The sequence below is a fragment of the Neomonachus schauinslandi genome, chromosome 5, assembly GCF_002201575.2.
Source record: "Neomonachus schauinslandi chromosome 5, ASM220157v2, whole genome shotgun sequence".
Lineage (NCBI taxonomy): Eukaryota > Metazoa > Chordata > Mammalia > Carnivora > Phocidae > Neomonachus > Neomonachus schauinslandi.
The window spans coordinates 102,123,164-102,136,661 of NC_058407.1; the positions used below are offsets into that span (position 1 = coordinate 102,123,164).

General features: G+C 44.4%; 1 protein-coding gene across 1 annotated transcript in view; it reads right to left on the reverse strand.

Moving 5' to 3' along the window:
• Positions 1 to 1,139: 1,139 nt before the first annotated feature.
• DCP1B (decapping mRNA 1B) overlaps positions 1,140 to 13,498 on the reverse strand; it is a 54,769-nt gene continuing 42,410 nt past the window's right edge. The window contains exons 6-9 of the mRNA XM_021690548.1: positions 8,578 to 8,706; positions 6,228 to 7,085; positions 3,920 to 4,168; positions 1,140 to 1,352 (exon numbers count right to left, since the gene is read on the reverse strand). Coding sequence (XP_021546223.1) covers positions 1,272 to 1,352; positions 3,920 to 4,168; positions 6,228 to 7,085; positions 8,578 to 8,706 — 1,317 coding nt within the window. The 3' untranslated portion in view covers positions 1,140 to 1,271. The remainder of the gene's footprint in view (positions 1,353 to 3,919; positions 4,169 to 6,227; positions 7,086 to 8,577; positions 8,707 to 13,498) is intronic.

The window sequence follows — 13,498 nt, forward strand, 5'->3', positions numbered from 1 at the left end:
TCCTTTCCCGCCCACCTTTTCTCCGTAGAAGAAAAAGCACGCTCCTGCGGGAGGTGCTGGAAGTGGTATTCCGAGGAACACCGCTGATGGCGTGCCTGCACGAAGGGCCAAAGCTTGAAGCCCAAGTCAGAAGCTGCGAGGAAACCTACTTTTCCCATGCCTCCTGGATGACCTATAAAATGAGAATAAAACCTGTCTTCCGTGCAGTAAGCTACAGATTTTTTTATGATCTAAGAATAAAAAGAGTTATAGAAACACAAAGCTTTATTTATTACTAATACTCAGCAGGGACTAATTCCCATATGGACACTTTGAGGCCTTAACAACTTGGCAAGGGCTCTTCTGTCTCCCTCCAAGACTAAGCTCCTCATCTCTGGGAACATAAAAACCAATCTGCTATGTAGCTTGAAGAGTCCTTATCCATCAGGCCCCTAAACAGTCTACTACCTCTCTTCAGAGGCTAAGAAAAAGCTTTAAAATCTTCTGTGACCTTCCTCTCAGCATGTTTGGCTGAAAATGACAAAATGTTCATTTGGAAGCACAGGCAGGCGTATTCTGCTGGTCGGGTCCAAAAGAAATAACAGGAGCCGGGATAAATGAAGTGTTACTGGAAATCTGGGCCACCTGCGGACTCCTAGAACAACTATCCTTTAGAAACTAGCTATAAATACCTTTAGAAATAATTTCCCTTCAAAGGCCCAGGGAAAACATGCCAACTGGATTTTTACAAATGAAAGGTTTACTTTGTCCGGTCAAAGAAAACCTTGACTTCCAAAGGCTCGAAGGCTTGAAGGCTCGAAGGCTCGGGCAGGGCTGGGTAGGTTAGTCTGTGGGGTGACACTGCCACCTGGTGGCTGACACACACTATGGCATGAGGAGCTCAGCAACAGGGAAACCACTCCCGCGCTCAAAGAATAACCAGAGCTATTAATAAAAAAGAAACCAAGTTTCCAGGAACAGCCCTTCCTACTGAGAGGCTAATTCTTGTAGAAGTGGCCCCATACATGCAAGGAAAAAATAATTTAAGCTTGGGATTTACTGTGTGATATGAGCAAAAGACTTTTTCTATCCACTGGATTCTTAGTACCAAGTGTACTGAAGGATAGGATTAAAAAAAACCATCTTGACTGAAGAAAATTCTGAAACATTTTACTTCATATTATATATACTTTTTTTTTTTTTTAAAAGGCAGAAACATTTAGGGTAACGCCATTGACGTGAAAGAGCCTTGAGCCACAGGACCTTGAAAATCAGTCTTAAAATGTTTTGCTTTACATCGTCTTTTTCATGGCTGCTTGTGTCATGCTGAAGAGATAAGCTTCATAGATGATATTTAAGAAGTTGTCATCGTTCTGGAAAACAAAATCAAAAGACCCAAGGGAATGTGATTTGGTTGGCAGAAACCAAAGGAGCTGAACTGGCGTGCTGACCCTGGACACTCATCTCTACTTGTCTGCTCCAACGGCTGGTAGTTCTTCACTGCATGTGTGAATTTTTTTTTTTTTAAGATTTTATTTATTCATTTGAGAGAGAGAGAGAGAGTGAGTGGAGGACAGCGGCAGAGGGAGAAGTAGACTCCCCGCTGAGCCAGGAGTCTGCTGCGGCGCTCCATCCCAGGAAGCTGGGATCATGAGCTGAAGGCAGACGCTTAACCATCTGAGCCACCCAGGCGCCCTGCATGTGTGAATGTTAAGTGGGACTGGAGGCAAGTGCCAGAGTCAGCCGCTGGTTTCCAACAGTCAATAGAAGCAGCAAGTGCTCATTACATACAGTCCAGATAGGTGGCCCAACCACATGGCAGAATGGAATGAGGTTCACTCAAGAAAAGCCTGGGTCTGTTGTGTGAAAAGACACAGGTCCTAACAGAAGGCTGGATTGGGAGGCAATGATCCAGATCAGGGGTTCTTGAAGTTTGGTTAGGAGATTGCTGGTGCTTCTTAAGGGTCCGCCGAAGTCTCCCACAATGTGTATACTTTGCTTTTGGCATTAGTTAAGATTTATTTGCAATATGCTGCATTTATATCATCAAAACCAGCATAATTTTCCCATTAGTCACAGAAAGTTTTTGGTCTTGGCAAGCAGGCAGCCGTGAGACTGGTAGTCTCTGGGCTCCTCTGCCTGGCTAAGGGCTGAGGGAGAATCACGGGTCTAAACAGTGGTGCTCTTGGTTTTTAATTCTAGAGACTTCTCCCTCCCACTCAAATCCTTTAAAGCTTTAGCAATTCACCCACATTTCACATTCCCCTTTCATTCCCTCTTGGCACCCCACGCACAGAGCTAGCATTATTCTCATGCAATGAAAGACAGCGATGTTATCCCAGTCTTTCCTTATCCCACAAAGTCCCTGTGCGTGAGATTGTGTCCTACCAACAGGCGAAGGCTAAAAACAGATTGCATGAGTGACTTCCAAGAGTTCACGAGGAAGACGATGTCTACAACACTGGGAAAAGTAAAGCGAATGCAGAGAGTGGAGGGAACATAAATGTAATTTTCTACCTAGCAATAGACAGGGCCTGCTCTAGACTTTCAGAGTCTTGGCTCCTATACAAAGATCTATGGAACGATGTTTTTTAAATGGAATGAAACAGAGGATTTTTTCTTTATTGCTCATAGAAAAATGAAGCTTAAGATGTCCTAAGTCCTCACAAACTTATCACGAATGGGTTGACAAGGTGGGAAATACTTTTATCCTAATATTTGTTCATGAATTAGTATGGCCACCCATTTGTGGTTGATCTTTACTGGACTGCTAATCTGCTTTCACACTCAGATGCTCGTTTCCAGCCCCCTCTCCTTCCCTTCTCTCTAAAATACGTGACCTTTAAAAAATGTTTTTAATAATAGAGACCACTGTCTTTTCAACCAGGATAAGACAAGTGCAAAGTGCTAGCCAGCACTCTGAAAGTCAGCTAAAGCTTAAGCGAAGTTCTACAAAAATTTTCTTAAAGATTGTATCAAAAGGACACCTAGCTTTGTTCACTGAGGTGCCTGAAGTCTGTCTGGTTGGAAGTGCCCCACTTTTCAAGGCCTCGCATCTATTTTCGGGGTGTGCTTCGCTAGGTGGATGGCCAGCTGGCCTCCAGGGGCCTGGCCCTCCCACTCTCGTCACTACCGCAGCCCCCAGTCCGGCGCAGGGGAAGGAGCATTCTGCAGCCAGACTGGGGTTGAAGCCGAGCTCTGCTATTTACTAGCTGTGACCTCAGGCCCGTCACTTAGCCTCAGTTTCTCTGTCTCTAAAACAGAAAAAAAAAAAAAAAGGGTTGTTGTATAAGGATAAAATGAATTAACGTAGGTAAAGCATTTAAAACAGCGCCTGGCACAAAGGTCTCCGCAAGCGCCAGCTGTTACGTTGTGATCACCTCCCAGAGCCGAGTGAGACACATGGCTGACAGAGAAGTCCCGTCACTCCATCCTGTCCTAATTAGCAGGTTTCAGAATTATTTGTAAAATATGCCCTTCGTAGTCACAGTCATGACTCCTTCCCTGTTCCCTCCTCCTTCAGCAGTCCACCGGAGCTGTCCCTGAAATGCCGCCTCTTGCTCAACGTGGCTCTGATCTCTATTGCCCGACGGTGAGCTGTCTGGGTGGCCGCGCGGCACCCGGACTCCTCCCAGGGGCTAAGGATACAGTGCATGCTTCTTTCTTTTCTGGCAGGTGACAGCCTGGAGGACTCAGGCAGTCCTCCATGTTACAAAATCCTTCATGTCGTGACACGCCCAAACCCACAGCTAGTCTTCCGAATCTCCTCCAGTTAACCGAGCACAGAAACCATGGGCCTAGTTTAGGTCGAACTGTTACGTGGTCTCCTTATTCTTGGGGAGTACTTAGCAGGCGTTAGCTAACTGACGCTTCCTCTCCTACAGCCCACAGGTCGGCAGAGCTGGTAAGGGCAAGAAGGGAGATGACACGGCCCTCCTACCTGAATGAGGTACAGCAGTGCTTCCTGAAGTTGTAGCTTGGTAAGTGGGCTGCTGGTGATCACAGGGGGCTCCGGGGTCCGCAGAGGCAGGAGGAGGCCGGCGGAAGTGGCAGCTGGTTCTTGGCTTCCCAGGGGCAAGAGCCCAGCATCCCTCTCCTTCGGTGGGGCACAGGTGGGTTGGGTGAACACCATGGGGGACATGAGCAGAGAAGGAGCCCATGTGGCAGGGACGCGCGGAGGCGAGGTGCCCTGCTCACGGCAAATACACACAGAGGGCAGTGGTAAGTAGTGGCTCACCGAACACCGAGGGAGAGGGAGAGAGACACCCGTCACTTGCAAGCGTGGAGAGAAGTGAGGCTCAATAGGAACTGTTGCCAGTTCTCTTGGTGGGCAAAGCCTGTGGGAGCCTGATTCCTGTTCGCTTCTCCACTTGCACCTGCTGGGGGCACACACACATTTCCTCCACATGGAGGAAGCTTCCCAGCCTCTCTCTGCCTGCTCACTGACTTCTCACTGGGACGGAGGCAAGCTTATCGGGGTCACCCATCTTGGGTCCCCCTTCCTGAGAGGATCTGCCCGCTTGCAGACAGCATACACTCCTGGCGTCTCCGGCTCAAGTTTTGGGTGCAGGGAGGGCTGGTCGTGCTCAGCACTGCCAGTGACTTGTCTGTCCTCACAAGTATGTCTACCTCGCTTGGCTACAGACCTAAAACCAAGTTTTCCAATAGCCTTTCCAGTTACGCAAGTGACATTCTGATCTTCGTCTGACTCCTATGGCTAGCTCTCATTTGTTTCTAATGCAGGCGAGAAAAAAGAATGTTACTTATCAGCCTTCTAATGCCCCAAAAGAACTCACAAGAAGGGGGACATAAGGCCCGCAGTCTAGAAGCTGCTGTGATTTCACTCCCTCAGTATCTTTGTGGGCAGAAGAAAGCTTGGAGGAAGGTAGGTTGCTTGTTTCCTTTAAGTGTCCCTGTCTGCCGTTTGGAGCCGTTTGGAGCCGAGGAGCTAGAACGGATGCCACCCCAGTGGGGGTCCCAGCACCCGCCGTGAGGAAGAGCGCATGGTCCACACCTGTGGGTGCTCAAGAGAAATGGGAATTGTGTCCGCATAAGCCGATGTCAAACTACTAACCCCGGTTTTCCCAGTGTCCCATCCCACCAAGAGAAAAAAAGCAGGTATGAAAGAGGGGACAACACGCACTGAAATGGGGATGCGGGAGGCTAACAACCACTCCTCTGTGACTGTAATAAATAATGAACAAGAACGCTGGGACTCAGGCTCTCACATACACAAAGACTTATGCTACATGCCCAATATCTTTGTTTTCAAAAAAGTGAAAGCTTGTTGAGGACCTGTTGTAAGCTACTTGCCAAAACATGACAAAAGGGCCAATGATGACATCTGTAATGAACAGGGAGAATGTCCTAATTATTAAACCCAATGCCTTTTCAATGCATTTGTACCAATCCAAATGGGAAAAAAAAAAATCAGATCTCCAGATGTTCCTCACAGGCCATGAAATGGCTGTGGTTTCATCGCTGTTCCAAGTTACTGATACATAGAGAGTCACCTTCGTTGAGGGACAGAGTGTTTCTAAAAGTCACAGTATTTTCCCGACTGGTACTCTGTGTGTGTGGTGGGGGGTGGGGGGCGGGGACCCAGATGGCATACTTACTTACCCCTCTCTCACTCTTCATTAAGCTACAGTGCTGATAGAAATAAAAACAGCCTGTACCTTTGAGGAGTTGATGTGTTTTTCCTGTTGACTTCAAGCACCCCGGGGACCAGGGGCCCTGCAGAGGTGTGAGTATGTGAGCCTCTTCACGAACAATGAGGTATGTAACCTCAAGTAGCACAACGCCTGGCATGGAGTAAGTGCTCAGAAATATGTACTGAATAAATAAACAGTAATGATTTTAAAATAATAAGAAGAAGTCAGATGTCTGGTATCTCAAATGATTTCAACGCGGACAGGAAGTGTTCTCGGTCAAAGATTCGGGGGTTTTCCTCATGTCTCTGTTTCCTGTGTCCATGTGCTTGTCTCAGACCTTATAACACCATGCTGATTTAACTCGACAAATAAAGTACCTCTAAAAGGAGGGAAGCCCCCAGATGGCTAAGCAAAGAAAGGCTGGTCTCTCCAGGCGGAAAGTTACGGGGATAATAAGATGTGCAGATGTGGCTTGTGGCGCCCCGTTCTACACAGAAGGGTCCCCAGAGCACCGAAGCGGATTCTAGGTCTCACCGAGTATTCGCGAAGTACTAGAGCAATACGACTGCCCCCCCCCCCCCCGAAGATATCTACCTGAAAAAGAGGAGTCTGCTTTTCTGCGCCAGCTGTGTTGTGCATCCAGGACTCCAGCACTTTCCCCGTCCCGGAGCTCTGAGTTACCGCGGGGAACTTGGCTGCCAAGGCTGGTCGGTTAGACGCGTGCAGCTGCTGTTCCTGCTGTACAATCTGAAGCTTCCTCAGTAACTCCTGAGGGGAGATCACTCCAGAACTGCTAGTCTGACTGCCAGAGAGGGGGAGCGTGGGTCTCGGGTGTGTGGACTGCTCTTTGCCGCGAGCCTGAGGTCCTAGTGGCTGAGCTGGAAGGGAGCCATTGAAATACCCCACTTGTGCCTGAGCCAGCCCCTTTACTGGGGCACCAGGGGTGCCCGTGGGGAGAGCGGTGCTGAGGTTTGGGGCCGCTGAGCTGGCAGGTGCTGGTGTGCTAGGGTCATACTTATTTGCTGGCCTCGGGGCACTCTGAAGCTTCTCCAGCAGGCTCTGAGTTCTGGAAGCACTCTGTACATGCTGAGAAGTCCCAAAGCTATGGGGAGACCCTGGCTGCACAGGTCCCAGAAAAACTTCCCCAGCAGAATGGGTACTGCTGTTTCTGCAGGGCCGGTTTTCAGGCAGCTCTGACAAGGGGTGGAGGTCTGCGCTCCGGACCATGAGTTTCTGAATGGCTGGACAGAGCTGCTTCTCGATGGGGGGCGAGTGTCTTCTGGGTTCCTCATAGGAGAGGGAGCGTACGACCCCCTGCCTTATTGGAAGTGGCTCCTGGTGCTGTTGCTGGTGGATGGTCTGTGGGGACCCCACAGTTTCCTGATATGTAGATTTGTCCTGCTTCCCAAAGAGAGCTGTCAAGGACAAGTGTTGGGGTTCGGGGTCTAAGGTCTGGAAAAAATAAAAATGTCTGAAAATGCGTCTACATACAATTTGGTTATATGGCAGGCTATGAAACATTACTAACCTAACTGATGATTTCTTTATTTACATAGGATCAATTATAGAGGATGAAAAACCTATAATTCTAATCAATTTTACAAATTTAACACCTCCTTTCCAGGTAAAAAATTTTCACAGCATTCTTCACTCCTACCCCCAAGACAGCAGTTATATTTTAGCATCTGCTGATTGATGAAATAGCCCTTGATGGGCCTGGGGTTCACAGACTGCGGACCACTGTGGCGTAAAGTTCTAGATACTGAAAGGGAAATGATCTCTTCAACAGGAAGTCCGCCTACCCCTGCAGAGTGTAAGAAGATGCTGAGAACACACAGGAATATGAGGATGTCAGTAGCTTTTCGTAGAATTAGAGAAATTTAGGATAAGTCATTTAAACTAACTTGATCCTTTCAACTATATACTAGTAGCTTTAAAAAAAATCATCATATGCAATCTGCCCTGGCCTAGTCAGTCACAAAGGTACCTCCTTCCTGCCCTATAGCCCCTCCTGCTCCTTCTGGGGCTTTCCGTGTTGTTGGGCTAAGAAAACATAAGCCTCCTTCTAACATCAACATATTCCAGTTTCTTTATTAAAATAAAAAATTTCCATGGAAGGCAAAGAATAAAAGCAAGCTAAAAGATAATTAGAAAAGACTTATTTTTTCAAAAATTCAATACAAGACTTTCATTAGGCAGTCTTTTATGTCTTTTGGCTCTATGTTCATTTCCAAAATTGATTTAAATGAATTCCTTTAAAAAAACCCAAACCCTTAATGAGGAATAACCATAGGAAGTGGAAATAGCTATACTACACTGACAGTCAATAATGGGCCTTGCAGATGAACAATTTTGTTAATGCTGCACTATTTTGGAAAATACATATACTCATACCAAAAAATGCTATCATTTTCATATATTTAGATGCAAATACAATGATAACCCAGCAGCTCTACAGGGGAATTTTATATCACTCCTTAGAACAGGAATCCCATTCTATACACACCGTACCTAGCACTGTACCTGGGACGGAGGAAGTGCTCAGAAATGTTTAACTGAGTGTTGCCTTGGCTGTCCTTCTCCCAGGCCTTGGGAAACCAGCCACCTACCGCAGAAGAATGCAGGCCTGGCAGGTAATATTCCTGTCAGCTCTGACAATGTTATGAGTTTGCTGTTTTTAAAAAATACATTATCCTCTAAGAAGTTCAAGTCCACAAGAGATGAACACAGAATACGGTAAATGCCAAAATTAAAAATTTCAACCCCCTTCTAGGAAGAATACATTATTAAAATGAAAACAATCTTGAAGCTGAAATCTCTCTTTCTTGGATTTACCCTGAAGCATCCTTGAACAGCATCAGTTTCTCCCTTGACTATACTCTGGGTAAGACTTCTTTAACAATCCTATAGAGACATTGCAAATGGAAAGCAGAGGACTTCATACCTGGCTGGGCCGAGGTATGCGCTGTTGCTGGTTTTCACTGGGCTTCACTGGAATTGGTTTGATGAGATTGGGGTTGTCATAGATGGCAGATGAACTGGTTATCTGTTTTGGCTCAGAACAGGTTTTACACTGAAATGGAAAAAGTAACCTAATTTTTAGTGTAAAAGAAGCTTTAATCTTTTTAAAAGAATGTAACTTCTTGCTCTTTATTTTATCTAATTGGTAGCTATTTTTTGATAGACTTTCATGCAAAAAGGAAAATTACTTACTCTCCTCTGATATGAGCTATATTTGAGTATAAATCAAATTCCAATTTAATTTTTCTTAGTTGCACAATTTTGGTGCCCTAAAATATTACCAACAGCATCAGCCTGTAAGACCCAGAGGCTCTGAGATACTTGGATATTTGAAAGGCTATAGATACGCTTAAGAAGCAATTGTTTTAAAAATATGGAGTCTAATGCTTTTCAGTGATAAACAGTGATAGAAACAATTCTTTAAATGCCATGTCTGGATTACAGTATGGTTTTATTCACCCATTAGCAGTTGACTTAAAATTGGAGAGTTGCATCACCAAAGCAACTGTCCCTTTTCGGTCTACAAACCAAAAAGTAAAGCTGACTCAAACCATTGACTTAAAAGTTACGAACATCATCTTTATTTAATAAATGACTTTTAACACAAACAGGATAATTCAAATCTTGAGTGTTCTGAGCCACTCACTACAAATGAGAACCTCACAGAGAAAGAGATGAGAGACAAGACTAATCATTTCAAATACTGAATCATTATCATACATTAATCTAACCAACCATACAATTGCTAACACAGTAGGATTCATAACACAAAGAACACAGCGATGATGGCAGTATCTATCTTGTTAAAACACCAAATAAAACTGAATATAAAACCACTACTTCTATTCTATACTCTCTATAGCATTGCTAGTTTCAACTGTCAAGGTCTCAGGTAGGAAAATATTTCACACTGTCCCTGACATGGAATGAGCTATAAACACAATCTCGTCCCCCAGGAACGCAAGGCTTCCAATGTATTTTACAGTTATCGGGTTGTATTTTCTAATTCGAGGATGTAGGAGTATGGGGTCAATCACCACCATGTTCACTTGGGTTTGTAAAGTTAATTGTACAAAAGATTAATCATTTTCGACTGAAAATTCTATCAGTAATTTGGATATCTGGCACTAGATTAAGTGGGATGTGAAATCCCTTTATGAGTCATAAAATGCTATTTCTAATTCTTAGATGAATGCTGGTGGTTAATGGTATGGATGCATGGACCAACTGGCCTGGCTTTCCACGGCCATAACCAACACAAGACGAGAAGACAGCCTAAGATAGAGTCACTTACAAAATTTTAGCATGAATTTCTGCTTGCTATGTAAAAGAAAGTGGATGCTCAGATTACATTCGCTGAATGACACTGTCTGTACTTTTTCTTTTTCTTTTTAAAGATTTTATTTATCCATTTATGAGAGAGAGAGAGTGCAAGTGTGGGGGCGGGGGCGGAGAAGCAAAGGGAGAGGGACCAGTGGGGAGAGGAGCAGAGGAAGAGGGACAAGCAGACTCTGTGCTGAGCGCGGAGCCTGATGCGGGGCTGGATCTCACGACCCTGAGATCCCAACCCTGAGATCACGACCTGAGCAGAAATCAGAAGTTGGATGCCCAACCGACTGAGCCACCCAGGCACACCCCTACTTTTTCACTCTCTATGTTCAGAGACCTTGAATTTCAAACAAAGAAAAACAGATTCCCCCCACCTTCGCTATACACATATCTACCTGGGCTGAGAAGCTGCTCTGTCTCTTGCTATGTATAAGCCCTAGATAGCCTTTCTAAGTAAAATTGCTAGAAGCTGTTTTCTGTGTCACTATCTATCACTGAAACCTTGCTTTCATGTAAAAATTGCTCTCTATCAAATTGCTCAGAATTAAATATCATCTACCTCAATAGTTTGTAGCTCATTTTCCAGCTGTTTAATTTTCTTTAAAAAAAAAATTTTTTTTAAAGATTTTATTTATTTTTTGACTGAGAAAGAGAGAGCGAGAGAGGGAACACAAGCAGGGGGTGGGAACACAAGCAGGCTTCCTGCGGAGCAGGGAGCCCGACGCGGGGCTCGATCCCAGGACCCTGGGACCATGACCTGAGCCAAAGGCAGACGCGTAACGACTGAGCCACCCAGGTGCCCGCAGCTGTTTAATTTTCTATGCTTCTACTGACCCAAATAACTTTAAGATACTTGGAAAAAAGCACAGAGTTGGAAAAAGTGTATAATGGATTCTCCATAGAGATCCCGAAGCACTTCTTTAAAGCCTTAAAAATTATGTCACATGATCTCATTTTCTCACACACAAACACAAAAACATATGTACTCATGCCAAGAGAAAAGTCTGGAAGAAAATACACTGAAAGTATTAAAAGTAGACATCTACTTTTTTGAATTTTCTCACTAAGCATCAAAAGACACTTAATTTCTTTAATTTTATAAATAAATCAGAGTATACTAAAAGAGAACTATTAATTCCTGCCTTAAGCCACAAAACACAAAATAATCCACTTCTGCATACTCAGAACTCAACTATGCAGCCAAAGACCCTTTCTGGCCCTGGTTCTTTCTCTTTCTGAGAGTTGGTGGTCTTATTGTTCATTTGCATCTCAACCATGAGTCTAATAGGGAGGAGGTAAAAGGACGTGAAGTTCAAATTAACATCATGCTACTTTATAGCAGATTCACAGAAAGTTGTTTCTTAGAGGAAAAAACATAAAATATTGGCCAAAATAAGGTTTTCAGATTATTTTATTAACTTCATGTAAACAGTTGCATCTGATGTCACTAGGCTTCACTTTACCAACATCATATGTCACCATATGTCACTTCTAGCTGAAAAGTTTTCCTCCTCTTACTTTTTGGGATTTTCATAAACTGAAGCATTTTAAAGTTGGGAAAATCTCAGAAGTCACTGAGTTTAGTCCCTACCCAGAGAAGTGAGATTTTTTTCCTAATACCCCAGTATGTCCTCATGCAGTTTCTTCCTGAATACTCCCGGTGATGGGACAGCCACTTCCTCTCAAGAATTCCCAGGGAAATCTTGTCTTCTTCTCTTTTGCTTCTGTCTGTGTTCCCCCTTTCTGTACCTCAGAGCCATTTTACTCATGATCTCCACATCTTCTGAAATGTCTGTGTGTGGGAGAAGAGGTAACACAAACACAGGCAAATATAAAGCAGGTTTGCACAATGCAGTGGAAGTTCACGGGGAAGCATATACATCTGGTTGTGTAGATCAGAAATTACAGGATGGACAAAGAACATTTGAAATAGACCCTGAATGGCTGATCATACGTTGACAGGTAAAGAAGGAGAGGGGACAGCAAGGGAAGAAGTCCATGAAGGCCCTTTGAGGAAGCAACACTGTTATTCCATTTGGCAGGAGTTTCAAATATTTGTAGAGGGAAGTGTGGGGAGAAGGTAGAGACGTTAAAAGAATAAACTGGGGCTACGTTATATAATCCTTGAAGAGTCTGAAGTTCATATGCTAGGCAATGAGAAACCAAGAAGAATTTAGACCAGAGAAGTAACAGGATCACGCAGGTGCTCCTAGAAGGTTACATCCTCTGGTTGTTAATGGCAGAAGGGATAATTTCTTCTGTTGTTTATCACACAGTGGGAGCAATTAGCATTATGTATATAACATGTATTTGATTATATAGAAAAGCAAGTCTATATACCAATGAAACATCTGTACTTCATGTCAACATTGTAACAACCAATCTGGGGGGGGGGGTAATGATGAACAGAACACTGTTTTGACCTCAACAAGTTTATAGTGGGAGAAGTTGACCTAACTGTAAAAATGAGGAAGAGCAAAATAAATTCCAAATAGTAACAGACTGGTGAGTTCAGTGGGAAGAATAATTAATCTGAATGAAGAGATCTGGGAAAACTCCATGTAAAAAGTGGAATTTTAACTGGGCTTGAAGAATATGTAGATTCTGAAGGGCAAATAAAGTGAGGGGGAAACACTGCAAGTTGTAGGTACAGTATAAAGTGATGGCTTAATTAAGTCTCCAAAACCACATATGAGTGTTTCTGTGTGTACGTGTGTGTGTGGGTGTGCACGTGTGTGTGCGCGTGTGTGTATTCCGTGTTCTCTTATGAGACAGTCAGGTGCAGCTAGAGGGGAGACACTGGAGAGGCTCAGGAAACAAATATACTCATAGGTCCTATAGTAACAGGAGGCCAGATGGGGAAGCCTCAGGATGGGCAGGAGACAGAAAGCAGGAGCTAGGGGTAAGTCAAGGCTAGAACCTCTACTGGGGTTTCTGCACTTTAGGATTGGCTAGTTTGGATAATTTTCAGTAGGCTTTAAACTACAGGGTGGTCCCTAGTCCCCGACCTGAGATGATTAAGGCAGAGGAGTATTGCCTCCTGGAGTGCTGGGGGCCAGATGGAGAAGGGATGGCTCTGGATGGCTAGTTTGCATGGCAAGGGCAGCTTCTGGCTGGGACCTTGGCTAGCTCTAAGAATTAACTAGCCCAGGGGAACCTGGATGACTCTGTTGGTTAAGCACTCAGCTCTTGATCTCAGCTTGGGTCTTGATCTCAGGGTCATGAGTTCAGGCCCTGTGTTGGGCTCCATGCTGGGCGGAGCCTATTTATTAAAAAAAAAAAAATTGGCTAGCCCAGGGAGGAGGATTCTGGCCCCAACCAGAAGACTTTTAAGATGTCAAAACATCATAAAATAAAAATAATACAATATGTGTGTGTGCTGAGAGGAGGGAGGGAGAAGAAAGAAAATAATTTTTGTTCAGTATTTGCATTTATTATTTATTGGCCATTGTTATGCTGTCCTCACAGAACCTAAGTTCCTGGAGAGCAAAAATGTCACCATTTAAGATTGATCT